The sequence below is a fragment of the Mesoplodon mirus genome, assembly GCF_964341445.2.
Source record: "Mesoplodon mirus genome assembly, chromosome: 5".
Classification (NCBI taxonomy): Eukaryota; Metazoa; Chordata; class Mammalia; order Artiodactyla; family Ziphiidae; genus Mesoplodon; species Mesoplodon mirus.
In genome coordinates, this window is record NC_138980.1 from 39,962,966 (window position 1) to 39,979,042 (window position 16,077).

Below are 16,077 nucleotides of genomic sequence, written 5' to 3' on the forward strand. Positions count from 1 at the left end.
GTCACTTTATCAGTTTCCTCGTTTGTGAATTAGAAGTGATGAGAATTGAGATGAGGCCTGGTTTATAGTGAGCGCCCCGCATTTCTTGCATATAGTTAGCACGGCGGCTTGGCCCCGCCCTGCACCCCAATGGTCTCAAACTCGAGGGCTTTGAAGTGGCCCAGGGTAAGAAGAATGACAGCCGAGGTGCTTCGCGTCAGAAGAGAAGAGCGGAGAAGAGACTGTGGGTTTGGGAGGCAGGTTGTCTAGTTCAAAGCAGGCCTCACGCTTTACTTGAGGCATCACTCTGCTGGGCCTCACTTTTCTCATCCATAAAAGGGGTACGGGGACTTCCCTGGTGGCTCAGTGGTTAAGACTCGGTGCTCCCAGTGCAGGGGGCCCGGGTTCCATCCCTGGTCAGGGAACTAGATCCCACGTGCATGCTGCAACTAAGAGTTCGCGTGCTGCAACTAAGGAGCCCGCCTGCTGCAACTAAGACCTGGCGCAACCAGATAAATATTTAAAGAAAAGGCGGGGGGGGGTGATACTAGTCCTAGTTCACTGGGCTGTTGTGAAGATTAAGTGAGATGCTTGTTTAGTGCATGGCATATCGTAGGCCCTCAGTAAATATTATCCGTTATATTCCAGGTTTATCGCCCTTCCTTGGGCATGCCGCCAATTAACCTCTCCCTCAGTCTGGCTTAGAGGATTTGGAGGCGACCTAAGCAGATAAGCAAAGATGTCGCTGGAGAAATGGACTCTGGTGATTCCATCTAAACATAAGAAAAATGTTCAGATGGAAATTTTGAGTCTTTCAAGATAGGCCTGAGAGAGGTTGGCAGGTGGTGGCAGTTACTCTTCGAATACAGCTGGTGGCTGTCAACTGTTTCTGGCGTTTGGAGAGCTTGGGGAAGTAACACTTTGTAATGTCAAAGTTTATGTATGGTCACGCTTCGTACTCCTTTTCGTTCCAAGTTTGTCTATCATTCAGACTCACTACTTGGACATTTTGAAGTAGTTGTGGAGAATGAGTAATAACTTTTTTTTTTTAATGAGGTGAATTTCACATTGCATTAGGTTAATAATTTTAAGTGAACAACCCAGTGGAGTGGCATTTAGTATATTCACAATGTTGTGCAGCCACTATTTCTACCCACTTCCAAAACATTTCATCAGCCTAGAAGGAAACCCTGTACCCATTAAGCAATTATTCCTCATTCCCCCTTCACCCCAGCTTCTGGCAACCAATCTTCCTCTATGGAATTAGCAATTCTGGACATTTCATATAAATGGGATGTGTGACTGTTTGTGTATGGCTTCTTTCACTTAGCATGTTTTTAATATTCATCATAATATCAGTATTTAGTTCCTTTTTATAGCTGAGTAGTATTCCATTGTGTGGGTATCTGCTGGACACTTGGGTTGTTTCCACCTTTTGGCTGTTGTGAGTAGTGCTGCTAAGAACATGTGTATTTTGAGTATCTGCCTTCAGTTCTTTACAGTGTATTCCTAGGAGTGAAATTGCTGGGTCATATGGTAATTCTGTGCTTAACTATTTGAGGAACTGCCAAACTTTCCCACAGTGGCTGCACCGTTTTACATTCCCACCAACCATGTACGAGGGTCCCAATTTTTCCACGTCCTCATCAACACTTGTTATTTTCTATTTTATTTTTAGTATGTCCCTCCTAATGGATGTGAAGTGGTATCTCATAGTGGTTTGTTTGTTTCTTTTTGGGGGATCAAGCCATTTTATTGAGGGGCATCGGGGGAGGGCCTTAGAGCTTGGAGGACAGTGATAACTGACATCCTTCTCCCGGCCCTGGGATCTCCTCAGCTTCGCAGTCTCTGAAAGCTCATAGTGATTTTGTTTTTTTGGGTTTTTTGGCTGTGCCACGCAGCTTGTGGGATCTCAGTTCCCCGACCAGGAATTGAACCCTGGCCACGACAGGGAAAGCCCGGAATCCTAACCACTAGGCCACCAGGGAACTCCTGAAAGCTCATAGTGGTTTTGATTTGCATTTTCCTAATGATATTGAGCATCCTTCATGTGCTCATTGGCCACTTATGTATCTTCTTTGGAAAAATGTTTAAGTCTTTTGTACATTTTAAAATTGGGGTGGTGTTGATTCATATATTATGGAATGGAAAAGGAAGAAAGAAAAACAATGAAAAACCTCTCCCACTCTTTGCCAGTCTCTGCTGGGGCACATCAATACTTCACCTGGGTGTTTATAACTCTGCCTTAGTCTTCTCTTCCTGTTTGCACCAAGCCTAGAAATCAGCCAGAGATGAAAGAGTAGGGTCTTCTTAGTTCTTTTCTGAGCATTTGTCCTGCCCTGGGCATGCACATTGCTTTCTAAGTTACCCAGTGTGTATGGGTGCTTTTGAATGCCTTAATTACCCAAAGAAACTCTCACCCCAGCTTTTCCTCCTAGCTTTTGGTATGTCAATTGTGCCCCAGAGAACTGTGGGTTCTTCCTTTGCCTTACAGTGTTTTCCAAGAATGTGTTCTGAGTTAAACAGACAAGCACCTTGAGGCAGTCCCTCAGGTAACCCCCAGACATCTTTTTTTTTTTTTTTTTTGCGGTACGCGGGCCTCTCACTGTTGTGGCCTCTCCTATTGCGCAGCACAGGCTCCAGACGCGCAGGCCCAGCGGCCATGGTTCACGGGCCCAGCCGCTCTGCGGCATGTGGGATCTTCCGGGACTGGGGCACGAACCCATGTCCCCTGCATCGGCAGGCGGACTCTCAACCACTGCGCCACCAGGGAAGCCCAACCCCCAGACACCTTAGAACAGACACACACGACACTGTGAGAACGAGGGCTGCTCTGCTCCCTTAGAAACTGGGGACCAGGGCCCTAACTTCACTTGAAGACACAGGCTGCTGTCTTCAAGTCCTCCACTGGAGATGAGGAAGGGCAGGGAAGACACCACAAAAAGCTTTCCTGCCATGATCAAGTTGCCTCTTCTTGATTCAGCATTTCCTTGGTTGGCATAAACATTTAGCTGTTTTCCAGAGTTTGGATAAAGTTAATTCTTACCACTTTTGCTCAGTTGGTCGATGTTTTGATGGAGGTACAGGTCCGTGGAGCTACCAGCTCTGCCATTCTCACTGTTGTCTGGTGTGAATGGGTGATTCTTGTTTCCCTCAATTAAACAAAACCCTCCTCCTCCCCAAGTATTCAACAAAATGTACTGAGTGACACTGTGAATAAAACAGACAATGTCCTCATGGAGCTGTGATCCCAGTGCTGCTCCACTAAATGATTTCAGGTAGTCAGAGGCACCGAGAAGTAAATGCTAGGTGGGTAGGTGGGGATGGTTCATTTCACCTGGATGGAGTCGGAGAGCTTCCCCAAGAAGGTGGCATTGAAGCTCAGGTTTGAAATAGAAGGGAAAAGAGGCAAGCAGAAAAGAACAGTGCTCTGAGGTCAAAGGCTCTCAGAGAATTCAAGAGGCAGAAGGGAGATGAGGGTGGACTGGGTGAGAGGAGTAGCCAGAGAAGAGATGGGAGCCTTCGGCAGAGGCCACATCATACAGAGTCCCTCTTCCGTTTGTAATGTTGGCCTGGAATCTTAGCCTGGGGTTCTTATAACCATGGGGAGTTGGCAGACTGGCTTCTGGAGGTCAGGGATCCCCTGAAATTATAACCAAAAGATTACAAGACCATGTGCTGGGCAGACTCACTCTCTGGACATTTTGAAGTAGTTGTGTTTGTTTGCCCCGCCAGAGCTGTTCTCTACCATTCCCTGTACTGCTTTGCAGTGGGAAGCGGGGAGCTGATATCTACACACCGGGTCAACTTGGCTTCCTTTTCCTCTTATTTCCAGTTGGGTTCAGCCCTGGTAGGATATCTGAGGGCCGAAGGAAAGGAAGGTCTAGGTATCTATTCCCTGGCTCCTACCCTGTTGGTCTGCATCTTTCCACCAAAGCCTGTAACTCCAGCTCTCTCCAAGTTCCAGAACTGTTTTCTCCCCAGCAACTTCAGGCCTGGCTGCTAACAGTTCCCTGACCCCAGGGAGTCACCATCCGTCATTGCTTTCCCTTCATCCTGCCCATGACTCCTCAGTCCTGTCTCTTAAGGGCATAATCTGTGTGTCAGCTGACCAATACAGGTATGTGTGGCTATTTCTGAATTCAAAATTCCAGGTTATAGGGACTTCCCTGGTGGCGCAGTGGTTAAGAATCCACCTGCCAATGCAGGGGACACGGATTTGAGCCCTGGTCTAGGAAGATCCCACATGCTGCAGAGCAACTAAGCCTGTGTGCCACAACTACTGAGCCTGCGCTCTAGAGCCCACAAGCCACAACTAGTGAGCCCGCGCCCCACAACTACTGAAGCCCACGCGCCTAGAGCGCGTGCTCCGCAACAAGAGAAGCCACTGCAATGAGAAGCCCGCGCACCACAACAAAGAGTAGCCCCCGCTCGCCGCAACTAGAGAAAGCCCGCGTGCAGCAATGAAGACCCAATGCAGCCAAAAAAGTAAATAATAAATTAAAAAAAAAAGAAGCTAGGAAAAGAAGAGCCAATTAAACACATGGTAACTGGAAGAAAGAACAAAATAATGAAACAGAAAACTGAAAATAGAGAAAAACAACAAAGCCAAAAGTGGGTACTTGGAAAAGATTAATAAAACTGATTAACCCCTAGCAAAGCTAATCAAGAAAAAAAGAGAAAAAACACAAATTTCTATTATCAGGGATGAAAGAGGAGACATCACTACAAACCCCACAGATACTAAAAGCCTAACAAGGGAATATAAACAGGCTTATAGCAAAAAGTTTGATAAGTTAAATGAAATGGACAAGCATGAAAATACAAGCATGCTAGTTGCAATCAAAGAAAATTACAAGGTACTATGGCAGGATTCAGCAAAGGCATTTTTCTAAGTCCAGAGGAATCTGGAAAGATTTCCTAAAAATGGCATTTAAACTGAGACCTGAAGCAGAAGTGGGATTTAACCAGGTCTATAGAATTGTGTTCCAGGCAGGGATGATGGAACACATGCAAAGGCCCTGAGGTTGAAATGAGCTTTGTGTATCCAAAGAAAAAAGTCCACTCTAATGGCCCTTTTTAGTATTTGGCAACTACATGCTTACATCCTTCCTGGGTGTAAACCTCCAGGTGGACCTACCTGCTGGACTTGACCAGAAATGTTTGGAGACCAAAGCAAATCTGGTAAGACAGACCTTTGGAAGTTTCTGGGCTATCAACAGGAGGCAATTTATGCTGAAAACAATGTCATTTCCTCAATTCTGGAGCTAGTGTTTCCTTTCACCTGGCTGGTGAAGCTCCTGGGGCTTTTCTCCCCTGTGGCCTCACACTGGGAACACTCACACTACACTAGGCATTGCACTTCATGACATGAATTCTTTGGAGCTAGTGTCCACTACTCTTAGCCCCATTCTTCAGAGCAGCAAGCTGAGGCTTCCAAGAAGGACCTTGTCTTGCCTGAGGTCACAGAGGCCAAGCCCTAACCACCATGCCCTACCAACTTCCACCCAACATGTTTCAACTTCAGCACTGATTGGGCCACATTTTGTGACTTGGGCCTGGGTTTCCCAAAAAACCCAGGTTCCTCGTGCTTTCTCATGCCCAGGAGTTCTCAGGGGAAAAACAAAAAACCAAAAAAAACTACACACTGGACCATCTCATTCATTTTTCCCCTCCCATCTGCCGAACCTTGGCCCCTAAGGAACAGCGAGGTGCCAGGGTCTGATGTGCGTCCGTGGAAGGGGTGGGGAGGGGAGAGAGTCCCTTTCAGCGCCCAAGTGTGTGTGTGCAACTTCCTGCCAATGAGGAAACACTCGGCTCAAATCAGCCCTGGTTCTTCTTTCCTTGCTCTGGCCTCACAGGAGGAGCTGGCTGTGAGCCGTGGGCCGCGCTGGTCTCAGCCAGATTTCCCGGCCAAACGCAGGAGGAGAGATGCCCTGGACCGTCCTGCTCTTTGCAGCCGGTGAGCCTGGTGCCCCTGTGCCACCCCTGCTCCGCTCCCTCCACCTCCCCAACCTTGCCTCTGCTGGGGGGTGGCAGGGAGGGTGTGTGTGTGCAGAAACCAGGAGCTGGAGAAGCTGAGACCTGACCGATTTGCCCCAGAGCCTTGGAAATGCCCCAGGAGCACGGATTTCTCTTGTCCCGTCTCATTATCCCCACCCACATCAAGGGTATCAGAAATGCCACCCCACCAGAGACAGCAGTGCCCACGCCCCATGACTCAGCCCTGCTTGACCTCTGCAGGCTCCTACCTCCAGGGCTGGGGCAACAGGAGAATCTGCTGGGGGCTCAGAGGGTGGGGCGGGGAAGCTAGATAAGGGAAGGCTTGTGTCGACCTCACCTGAGCCAGGCACTCTGCTCGGGAGCCTGTGAGCAGCTGGGGAGACACTGGTCCCTCCTGCAGGATGTCGTGCCCCCAAATCATATTCTTCACCACAGCCTGGAAAACAAGATAGAATCCCTCTGCCCTCCCCTGCTCCCCTCAGTCACCCTCCCTCCTGCCACCCAGGCTCCTTGAACACACCATACCCCTTCCAGCCTGTGGCCTTTGCCCCAGACTGCCCCTCTACCTGGAATGCTCGCCCCCAGTTCTTCCTGTGCCGTGTCTCCACGGAAGCCCTCTGTGGCTACCCTACCACCCTTGCCTCCCTGAGAAAGTCAGCCCCGCCCCGGGGCAGGCATACCTTATCTGTCCATCTATCTGTCTATCCCCAACACCTAAACAGGGCCTGGCACGTAGTCAATGCTGTTGATCGAAGTAGTACAAGTATAATTGCGCTGCTGTGTAACATCCACGGCTATTATAATAAAATGACTCAAATGCAGCCATCTCCCACCACGCGCTGGGCACTCCTACCCCTTCAATATCACAGTAGCGTAGGGATGACTAGCCTCCAGTTGTACATGAGAGCCAAGGCCCAGATAGGGTGAGCCACTTACCCAAGGCTACACAGCCAGGCTGGCCTCTGCTCTAACCACCCAGACAGCCTCCCCTATCTTGCTTCGCAGGCTCCTTGGCTATCCCAGCGCCATCCATCACGCTGGTGCCCCCACATCCCAGCAGCCAGGAGGACCCCATCCACATCTCATGCATGGCCCCCAGGGATTTCCCGGGGGCGAATTTCACACTGTATCAAGGGGAGGAAGTGGTGCAGCTCCTGCAAGCCCCCGCGGACCAGCTCAAGGTCATCTTCAACCTGAGTGGTGGCAGCAGGGAGGTTCCAGGGGGACCATTCCGCTGCCAGTATGGCGTGCTCAGCGAGCACAGGCAGCCTCAACTGTCGAACCTCAGTGAGCCCATGCACGTCTCCTTCCCAGGTAAGGCCTTCCCATCATTCCTCACTGCCCCGGGCTCCATTTTCTCACCTCCGAGGCTTTGTAGGTGCCGTTCCCTCCACCTGGAAGTCATCACAGGACGAGCCACCTCTTCCAACTTGCCAGGACTCTCTCACTTTTCCTTGTTTAATCCTCACAGTCACCCCATGCAATGGGTACAGCCATTCTCCCCATTTTCCAGATAAGGAAACTGAGGCACAAGATATGAAGAGACTGGCCCAGGTCGCCCAGCCAGCAGGTGGCAGAGTGTTAAACCTGGCATGCGTTCACCCTCCCTGAAATCCAGGCGTTAAACCTGCATTCTCTCCTGCACCCTCCCTTGAGCACCTGCTATGTACCAGGCACTGTCCTTGGCACTGCAGGTTCAGCAGTGAATGAAACAAAGTCCCTGATGCCTCACAGTTGACATTCCGAGGGATAGGGACAGACGATAAATAAGGAGTTTGGTAAACATTCAGTCTGCCAACAGGGGACAAGGAAAGTGGCAGGGATGAAATATAGCCTGGTGAAGAGATGAAATATAGCCCTGGCAGTGAAAGCACCAAGTCCTAACCACTGGACTGCCAGGGAATTCCCAAGGGTGTATTTTAAATAGAGAGGAGAGTGGCCAAGGAAGGCCTCTCTGAGGAGGAAACGTTTGAGCAAAGACCTGAGGGATGAAGAGTCAGCCACGTGAGTGTCGGGGGCAGGAGTGTTCCAGGCAGAGAAAGCAGGCTGTGCAAAGGCCCTGAGGCTGGAGCGTGCCTGGTGCGTTTGAGAGACATAGAGGCGCCCCATACGGCTGAAGCATAGTGAGCAAGTGGGAAAGGTGGGGGCAGCGGGGAGGTGACGAGGATTGTGCAGGGTCTTGTGGCTTCAGCAAGGACTCCGGCTTTTCGTCTGAGTGAGACAGAAGCCCTGGGAGGGCTGATGTCTTCCTCTGGTCTTTCCAGGAGAGGGGACTGGGCCTGGGCTCTGGATCAAGGAGCCGGAGGGAAGGAGGAGCCTCTGGGTGGAGCCTCTGCTTCACCATCAGTCAGAATTTTCCTGCTGCAAAGAGAACTTTGTTGCTAGCAGAGGCCCACAGGCTGTGATGACAGAACAGTCTCTGTGTCCTTCCCCGGCCTCAAGTTCCACAATCAAAGGCCCCCTTCTCTCACCTTGGTCCTGTGGTCTCAGAGTGGGGAGGTGACACCCCTCCTGCCCCAGGTGAATGAATGAACAAGGGCTAACACTGAGAGCACCAAGTGTGTGCCTCTCCTCCCCTCCTGGCTAGTTCCTGACCTCCACTGGGATCAGGGCATCTCCTGCTGGCTTCCCCCTCTCTCCAGGGAGGGTCAGCCGAATCTTTTGCAGAGACATTAACTGGAGCTGGCGCTTCATGCTTTTGTGGCTGACCTCTATGTGGGCCTCAGGGTCCACCATGTGGCTGGGGGTGGGTGTTGTCTGACCCCCTATTACCCAGCCAGCAGGACTCTTCAGGCCACAAGTAACTGAAAACTTGACTCAAATTGGCTTCAGTGACAAAAGGGGATTTGTTGGTTCACTGAACAGTGCTGACTTCAGGCACGGCTGGATCCAGGTGCTCACTGATGTCAGGAATCATGTGCCACTTCTCAGCTCTGCTTTCTTCTGTGTCTTATTCTCAGGCAGGCCCTCCCTCTCAGAGTGTCAGAATTGTACCTTGGAGCCCCAGGTGTATATCCTACCAGCTTTGTAACGCTGACCTGAGGAGTAAACCTCTCTTCCCAGTGGTCTAGCCAAAGTCCAGAAATTACTTTCATTGGCTCAGCTTAGGCAACATGCCCCTCCCTGAACCAATCAGGTTGGCCAGGGGGAGGGAATATGCTAATTGGCCAGAAACAGGTTTGCTAGATCCCCAGGGTCTAGCAACACCCAAACCAAATGGAGGAATGACAGGAGTCCCACCTTCTCCCTGCAACCCCACAGTTCCATGACCTGCCCAATCTCTCTTTTCCCATCTTCCTCTAGTGCCCACCTGGATCCTGGCACTCTCCTTGAGCCTGGCTGGAGCCTTCCTCCTCCTCGCTGGGCTGGTGACCATTGCGTTGGTCGTCAGGAAAGGTAAAGGCAGGCAGAGAAATTATATCCCACCGGAACTTGTATATGCACTCCCACTCACACCCATTTTTAGGAGCATGGTTGGAAGTTCTTACTACAAAGGTTTAGCAGTGAAGGACCCTCCAGAATTTCGATGATGGTGGTGGGCAGGGGCAATTTATATATGTATATATACATGTGTATGTGTGTATATATATATATGTATATATATAAATTGTTGTAAAATATACATGACATAAAATTTACCATTTTAACCCTTTTAAAAAAATTATTTTTTTGGCCACGCTGCGCAACTCGTGGGATCTTAGTTCCCCGACCAGGGATCAAACCCGGGCCCTGGCAGTGAAAGTGGATCGCCTGGGAATTCCTTTATTTTTAAAATTATTTGTAAATTTTTAATTTTTTTCATTTTAACCCTTTTTAAGTGTCCAGTTCAGCAGCATTAAGTATATTCACTTTGTTGTACAACCATTGCCACCATCCATCTCCAGAACTCTTTCATCTTCCCAAACTGCAACTGTCCCCTTTAAACACCGACTCCCCGTTCTCCCTTCCCACAGCCCCTGGCACCACTGAACTCAGTCTTTAAAAAAAAAATAAAGCAGGAATCCCCTGGTGGTCCAGTGGTTTGGACTCCGTGCTTTCACTGCAGGGGGCATGGGTTCTATCACTGCTCGGGGAACTAAGACCTCGCAAGCCGCATGGCGTGGACTTAAAAAAAAAACCCAACAATTTTACATGCTTGTACCTTGTTTGAGGTTTTTACCGACATACACTGATCATGAAATTGGGGGGGGAGTGTCTTCAGTAGCTCCCCTGTTGAGTGGGAAATTTGCCAGCGAAGAAGGAAAAGCTGGGCTACAAATGTATGTGGGCCTTTTGGTTTCTTGGCTTTTTGCAACCAGGATGCAACCAGGACTAAAATCTAACAGACGCTTTTTTTTCTCTCCCAGTTAAAGTAAAAAACTTGCAGAAGAAACGGTGAGACCATCCCTGGAGACCCTCAGAGGGTGGTTTGGGGGAAAGAAAACTCAGTCCCAAGGCAGGAGTTCCTGGTGGCCATTAAAGACTCTGATAGCTGGCTGGGTTCTGGGGGAAGAAGGGTCCTTCTAGGGCTCCACCCCAAACAGCGTCTTCTGGTGGGAGGCTGGCTTAATAGAAACAGGTGCTATTCAGGAAGCACCTACAGTGTGCCCAGCGTTGTGCTGCGGGACTCTGGACCCTGAGCTCACGTGATCCTCGTGGCAGCGCTGGAAGCAGGCACTAGGAATGGCCCCATTTTACAGATGAGGAGACTGAGGCTTCCTTGCATCCCTTTATGGCCAGTTGCCAAAATTTGCTAAGTAATCATTCTAGAAATCCACAATTGTGGGAGAGGCGAGTGGTGCCCCTGGGGTTGTGCAGTGCCCAACTTGTAGCCTGTAGACAGTGGCCCTGGTTCTTGGGCATCAGAATCTACTGGCTCCAGCCTCGGTTTCTCCCCTCTGAGAGAGGGGTGGACACCGTGCTGCCTAATGGCAGAGAACTAGCAGTAGCCCCGGTGATGGAATCCTGACTTCACCTGGCTGTGGGGCTCCTGCGAGAGAGAATTTCCATCTGAGGGGATTCAGGGAGTATGCGGAGGTGGGGTTGGGAGGAAGGGCCAAGTCTGACCAGGGCTACCCGGAATGAGCCTCCTGCCTGAGACAAGTCATCACTTTCTCCTGAAACCCTCTGCAGGGAGCGAGAATCCTGCTGGGCCCAGGTTAACTTCGCCACCACAGGTCTGTGCCTCCCCATTCCTGTCCCTCACCGGGGCAGGGTCATTGCCTCAAAATGCCATTGGGTCTCACTACTCGTTACTGAGCCCCTTCCACAGCTGCTCACTTCCCTTAGAGTTGAGAACCCACGCTCTTTCTCCCCCATCCCCTGCCATTTCCCGACCAGGTTCACCTTTTTTTTTTTTTTTTTGGTGTGAACAGCTTTCACCTCTTATCTCTCCTTGCCCCATCCTCATGCCTTTCACTCATTCTGCCCTCTGCCTAGAATACTTTTCCTCCCTGTGGTCTGTCTAAAGGTCGCCTCCTTCGGGAAGCCTTCCCTGACTTCCTAGGTAGGATCTACTCTTTCTACTTACATGCCCTCAGAGCCCTGTCGTTCCTCTTAGCCCTCAGTAGAAACACAATTAAGTAATCATTGCATGCTTGGGTGTGTGACACTCGCCTCCGCCACTGGACTATCAGCTCCAAGGGGGTGGGGAACTGCATCTGTTCTGTCCACCATCAGGGCACTCGGCTTTCACAGTGCCTGGCACCGTCCTTAAGTGGAGCCCCACTTGTGGTCCAGAATGTGCTGTTCTGCTGGCTTCCACTGGGGGTGGGGAGAGGGAGCCAGCCTGTGAAGTGCGATGCCCAGGAAGGGGCTCCAAGCAGAGAAAACTCCATTCTCTGTACTCCTTTCACTGTCTCACTATTTATTGAGCACCCCGACTATGTGCTAAGGTCTGGGGGCTCCCAGGATAACCAAGACAGAGGTGGTTTCTGTCCACAAGCCCATACTCCGGTGGGGAAACAGCCCATGGGGGGCCGGACCCTGTCTGGGCTAGGAGGGTAGTCCCCAGAGGAAGTGGTGTTGAATCAGAGACCTATAGGGGGGAGCAGGGAGTAGCTGGGTGAAGAGTGGGCAACCCAGGGTGGGGGAGGAGCCGAGAGGTGTTCTGGAAAGTGGGAGTGGAGATGAGGCACCATTTTCCTGGAGGGCAGCCAGAGGTCCCTGAGGGAGGGTTCTGAGCAGTGGAAGGACACAGTTCAATTTGTAGCTCTGCACAGTTCACCCTGTAGAATGGGCTGGAAGGGGGCAAAGAGGATGAGGGGTGATGGACCTTACGCCCTTCCTCATGGTTGACTTGGGGCCTGTGGGCTTGTGGGGAGGGCCTGGGGAGGGCGGTGAGCAGGAAATCTGAACCGGTCCCCATCCTGGTCTTCTCTTTCTGTTGCAGACATGTCCTTCGATAACTCCCTGTTTACCATCTCCGTAAGTCGTCTTGTTTCTCGGTCCCTATTTTCTGCTGATTGTCCTGACCATGGGAAGGTTGGGGCTGTCACCAGGCTGGTTGACCTGTTTGTCCCTGAGCTTCTGGGGTCTGGGAAAAGCCCAGAATCACTGAGCTGGGTTTGTTTGTGAGCTGAGAGTCGGCACTTGAATATTCCAGGGGATTGGAGGTAGGCACGTTGTCCAGGCCTTCATGGGACGGTGGGCAGGCCCCTGGCTGTCAGCACTGCCTTTGCACTCAGAATGGTGACAAGGGACTCAGGGTGACCTGGTGGCTTCTTTGGGGTTATGGAGCCTTGGGATAATCTGGTGCACACTGTGGTTCACTCCTGGTATAAAGAAAAGCCTTCTTTTGTGTTCAGTTTCAGGAACTTCAGCTTAGCTGTCCCAGACATGCGTCTCCCTTTCAAGGGGGAGGGTCTCAACCCCCATTCCCACCCTCACTCCCCACCCCCTGCTTAGCAAGGGGTGTTGCTCCCCCAGATCACACAGTGTCCTGGGTGGGATTTGAACCCAGGTCTATGGGACTCCTCTACACAGCTGCATCTTGTGATGGCCTTGGGGTACTTATTATTATTAGTTTACTAAATTAGAGATATCCGATCCCTGGACATGATGGATCAAGAAAATGTCCAGCTAGGGGAATTCTCTGGTGGTCCAGTGGTTGGGACTCCACACTTCCACTGCAGGGGGCCTGGGTTTGATCCCTGGTGGGAAAAACTAAGATCCCACATGCCATGCGGCATGGCCCGGCCAAAAAAAGAAAAGAAAAGAAAAGAAAATGTCCAGCTAGCTCTTCTCCATGCAGAGAGGGGTACAGGTCTGGGGTGCAGGTGGTCCCCCTTGAGGCGGCCTCAGAAGTTCCATTTGTGTAAGTGGACACTTTGGGACTTCAGTCAGGGAGCTTGGGGTGGAGTCAGTCTGCTTGGGGCACCATGGTGGGGAGGGGGATAGGTTCAACATAGCCTTCCTGGGCATCTGGACAAGAACAAGATGAGGCCCTACATCCCTCAGAGCTTCTTAATTCTACAGGGGGAGACAGACAATGCCACGTGGGGTAGGAGTGACCAGGAAGCTCACTTAGATGGGAGATCCGGGAGGTCTCTGAGATTAGCGACAAGCAGGAGGTAGCTGCGGAGGATTGATCCAGGCTCAGGACACGTTCTTGGCACGGCCCAGTAGGGGTGCAGCGGAGTGAGGAGTAGAGAGGAGAGCCGCGCGGAACTTTGACTTGACTTTGACCCCAAGTGAAGGGTGAGCCGTGAAAGGTTCAGAGCAGAGGTGGGACTTGACCTGATCTATGTGCTCACGGGCGCCCTCTGGCGGCTTCGGGAAGGATAGACTGTGGGGGACCGTGGACGGACGGGAGCTGGGGGACCCGGCAATGGTTCAGGCGCCAGATGTGGCGGGTAGTTTGGTCCAGTGTGTTGGCAGCGGAGGTGGAAGAAGCGAACAGATGCAGGTCAGGTAGACTCAGGGGATGGGAAACACGGCGCTGATTTTGGAGTGGATGAGTGGGCCGAGGGAGAAGGAGGCGTGGCGGAGTTCCGGAGAGACAAGAGACAGGTCACCTCACCCAGTGCTGCCACAGAGCAGATGGAGACTGGCCCCCAGTCACTGGTATACAGATGGTGGGAAGGAAGGGGCTTAGCACCGGCCTGTCCAGCCCTCTGAGATCTCAGCTCAGGGAACAAATCCTGAGCTGTTAAGAAAAGCCTGGCAGGGTGGGGCAAGTTCTGAAACCTTCTGTGAGAAGTCACACCGCTCAAGGCACTAGCCTGGGGATTACTGCCTCTCCCGCACCGCCCCCCCCCTTTTTTTTTTGCGGTACGCGGGCCTCTCCCGTTGCGGAGCACAGGCTCCGGACATGCAGGCTCAGCGGCCATGGCTCACAGGCCCAGCCGCTCCACGGTATGTGAGATCTTCCCGGACCGGGGCACGAACCCGTGTCCCCTGCATCGGCAGGCGGACTCTCAACCACTGCGCCACCAGGGAAGCCCATATCCTCACTCTTTTAAAAACAAATGACAGCATGCTAACCACACTGTTATGAACAATGCTTCTTTTCCTTGACAGTAAATTCTAGTGATCTTTGCTAGTTTTTAAAAAAATCATTGTAAAATAGACATAAAATTTACCATTTTAGTCATTTTTCAGTGTACAGTTCTGTGGCATTAAGTGTATTCATATTGTTGTACAACCATCACCACCATAATCCCCAGAACATTATCTTGCAAAACAAATCCTGTCCCGGGACTTCCCTGGCAGTCCAGTGGTTAAGACTCAGCACTTTCACTGCAGTGGCCTGGGTTCAATCCCTGGTTGTGGAACTAAGATTCCACAAGCCGCACGGTGTGGCCAGAAAAAATAAAACTCTGTCCCTATTAAACACCAACTCCCTGTGTCACCCCCACTGCAGGCCCTGGCACCCACCATTCTACTTTCTGTCGCTTCAATAGATTTGCCTATTCTGGATTTTACACAGAAATTATGCCATACAGTGTTCATATTTATGAGTTGTAGCCACCCCGGGGGGGTGTTGGCATTCTCCCCCATTGAACAAAAGGGGAAACTGAGGCACAAAGGGGGCGATCACACCCCTAGGGAGAGGGGGAGCTGCGATTCGATCCCAGGCTGTCTGGTTCCCTATTCAGCAGAGAGGAAGGCAGGACAAGACAGCAGGATCAGGGTGCTGAAGCTGTGTGTGTGTGGGGTGAGGTGAGACCCGATGGACTGGGGGAGTCTCGGGCTCAGAACATGGGGCAACCCGAGATCATGAAACCCCAAATCACCCGGTTCTCTATTTTTCCTCCACGGATAAAGAAAATGACTTCAGAAGAAGATGCAGCCACCCAGGATGCTCCCTCAGGCTCTGCTGCGACACCTGGCAACTCTGGGACCCGGAAGAGGCCCACCTCCACGTCATCCTCACCCGAGCCCCCGGAATTCAGCACATTCCGGGCCTGCTAGGGGAGCCCTTCCCTCTGTCTGTGTGCCCTCCGTTCAGCCCTCCCCCTTGAGCTGGCTGGGCTTTGTAGGGTCTCAGTTCCCTCCAGCTACTTTGGGGACTTCTGGCTGCTGCTTCCTCAGGGCAGTGAACAGAGGAAATGAAGGGGACCCCCTGGCCTTGGGACCCTCCTCGCAGAGGAGCAGGAGTGGGAGAGGGGATGCAAGCATCTGCCTGGAGGCTGGACAGAAAGCAGGAAGCCTCTCTGGATTGCCAGCTTTTCAGACCACCACGGAAGGAGCTGTTAGGATCCCTCAGCTGGGCCATTACGAAGTCTGAGCTCTCCACACACCCCTCTGCTTTCCTTCGTCCCATGCATAACATGGTGTGGACACCATGCACACCGTCCCATGCAAAAACCCAATAACACCTGACTTGGGTTTTTGGAGCATAGGGTACCTGGGGGTTATATTCTATGTGCCCTGCTGGCATGCCTAAGTTATTAATTATAATGCTTGGAGCTGTTCCCAAGGCCTCTGTGGAGTGTAATCCTTCAAGCCCAGGACCTCTGGGGTCCAATCACTGATTGCAGGGTTGGGGGGAGGGGGCAGTACCCCTCAACTGCATGCAGTCAGGGTGGTGTATGGGGAGGCCCATGGGGGTGTAGGGAGGGGGGCAGTGCCATGTGGGTTCTCTGCTAAAGTCCTTGCATTGGTGAGTACAGG

At 51.6% G+C, this 16,077-nt stretch overlaps 1 protein-coding gene across 2 annotated transcripts; it reads left to right on the top strand.

The window, feature by feature from the left end:
• Window positions 1-5,823: 5,823 nt before the first annotated feature.
• LOC309804598 (protein HIDE1) lies at window positions 5,824-15,948 on the top strand. Of its 2 annotated transcripts, XM_082622016.1 has the most exons (7): window positions 5,824-5,941; window positions 6,988-7,296; window positions 9,286-9,378; window positions 10,329-10,356; window positions 11,095-11,138; window positions 12,353-12,387; window positions 15,229-15,948. In XM_082622016.1, the coding sequence occupies exons 1-7, from the start codon at window positions 5,911-5,913 to the stop codon at window positions 15,373-15,375; spliced, it is 687 nt and encodes a 228-aa protein (XP_082478142.1). In that variant the 5' UTR covers window positions 5,824-5,910; the 3' UTR covers window positions 15,376-15,948. The 2 variants fall into 2 exon arrangements, with proteins under 2 accessions (XP_082478142.1, XP_082478143.1); XM_082622017.1 differs by lacking the exons at window positions 10,329-10,356; window positions 11,095-11,138; window positions 12,353-12,387.
• Window positions 15,949-16,077: the final 129 nt, after the last annotated feature.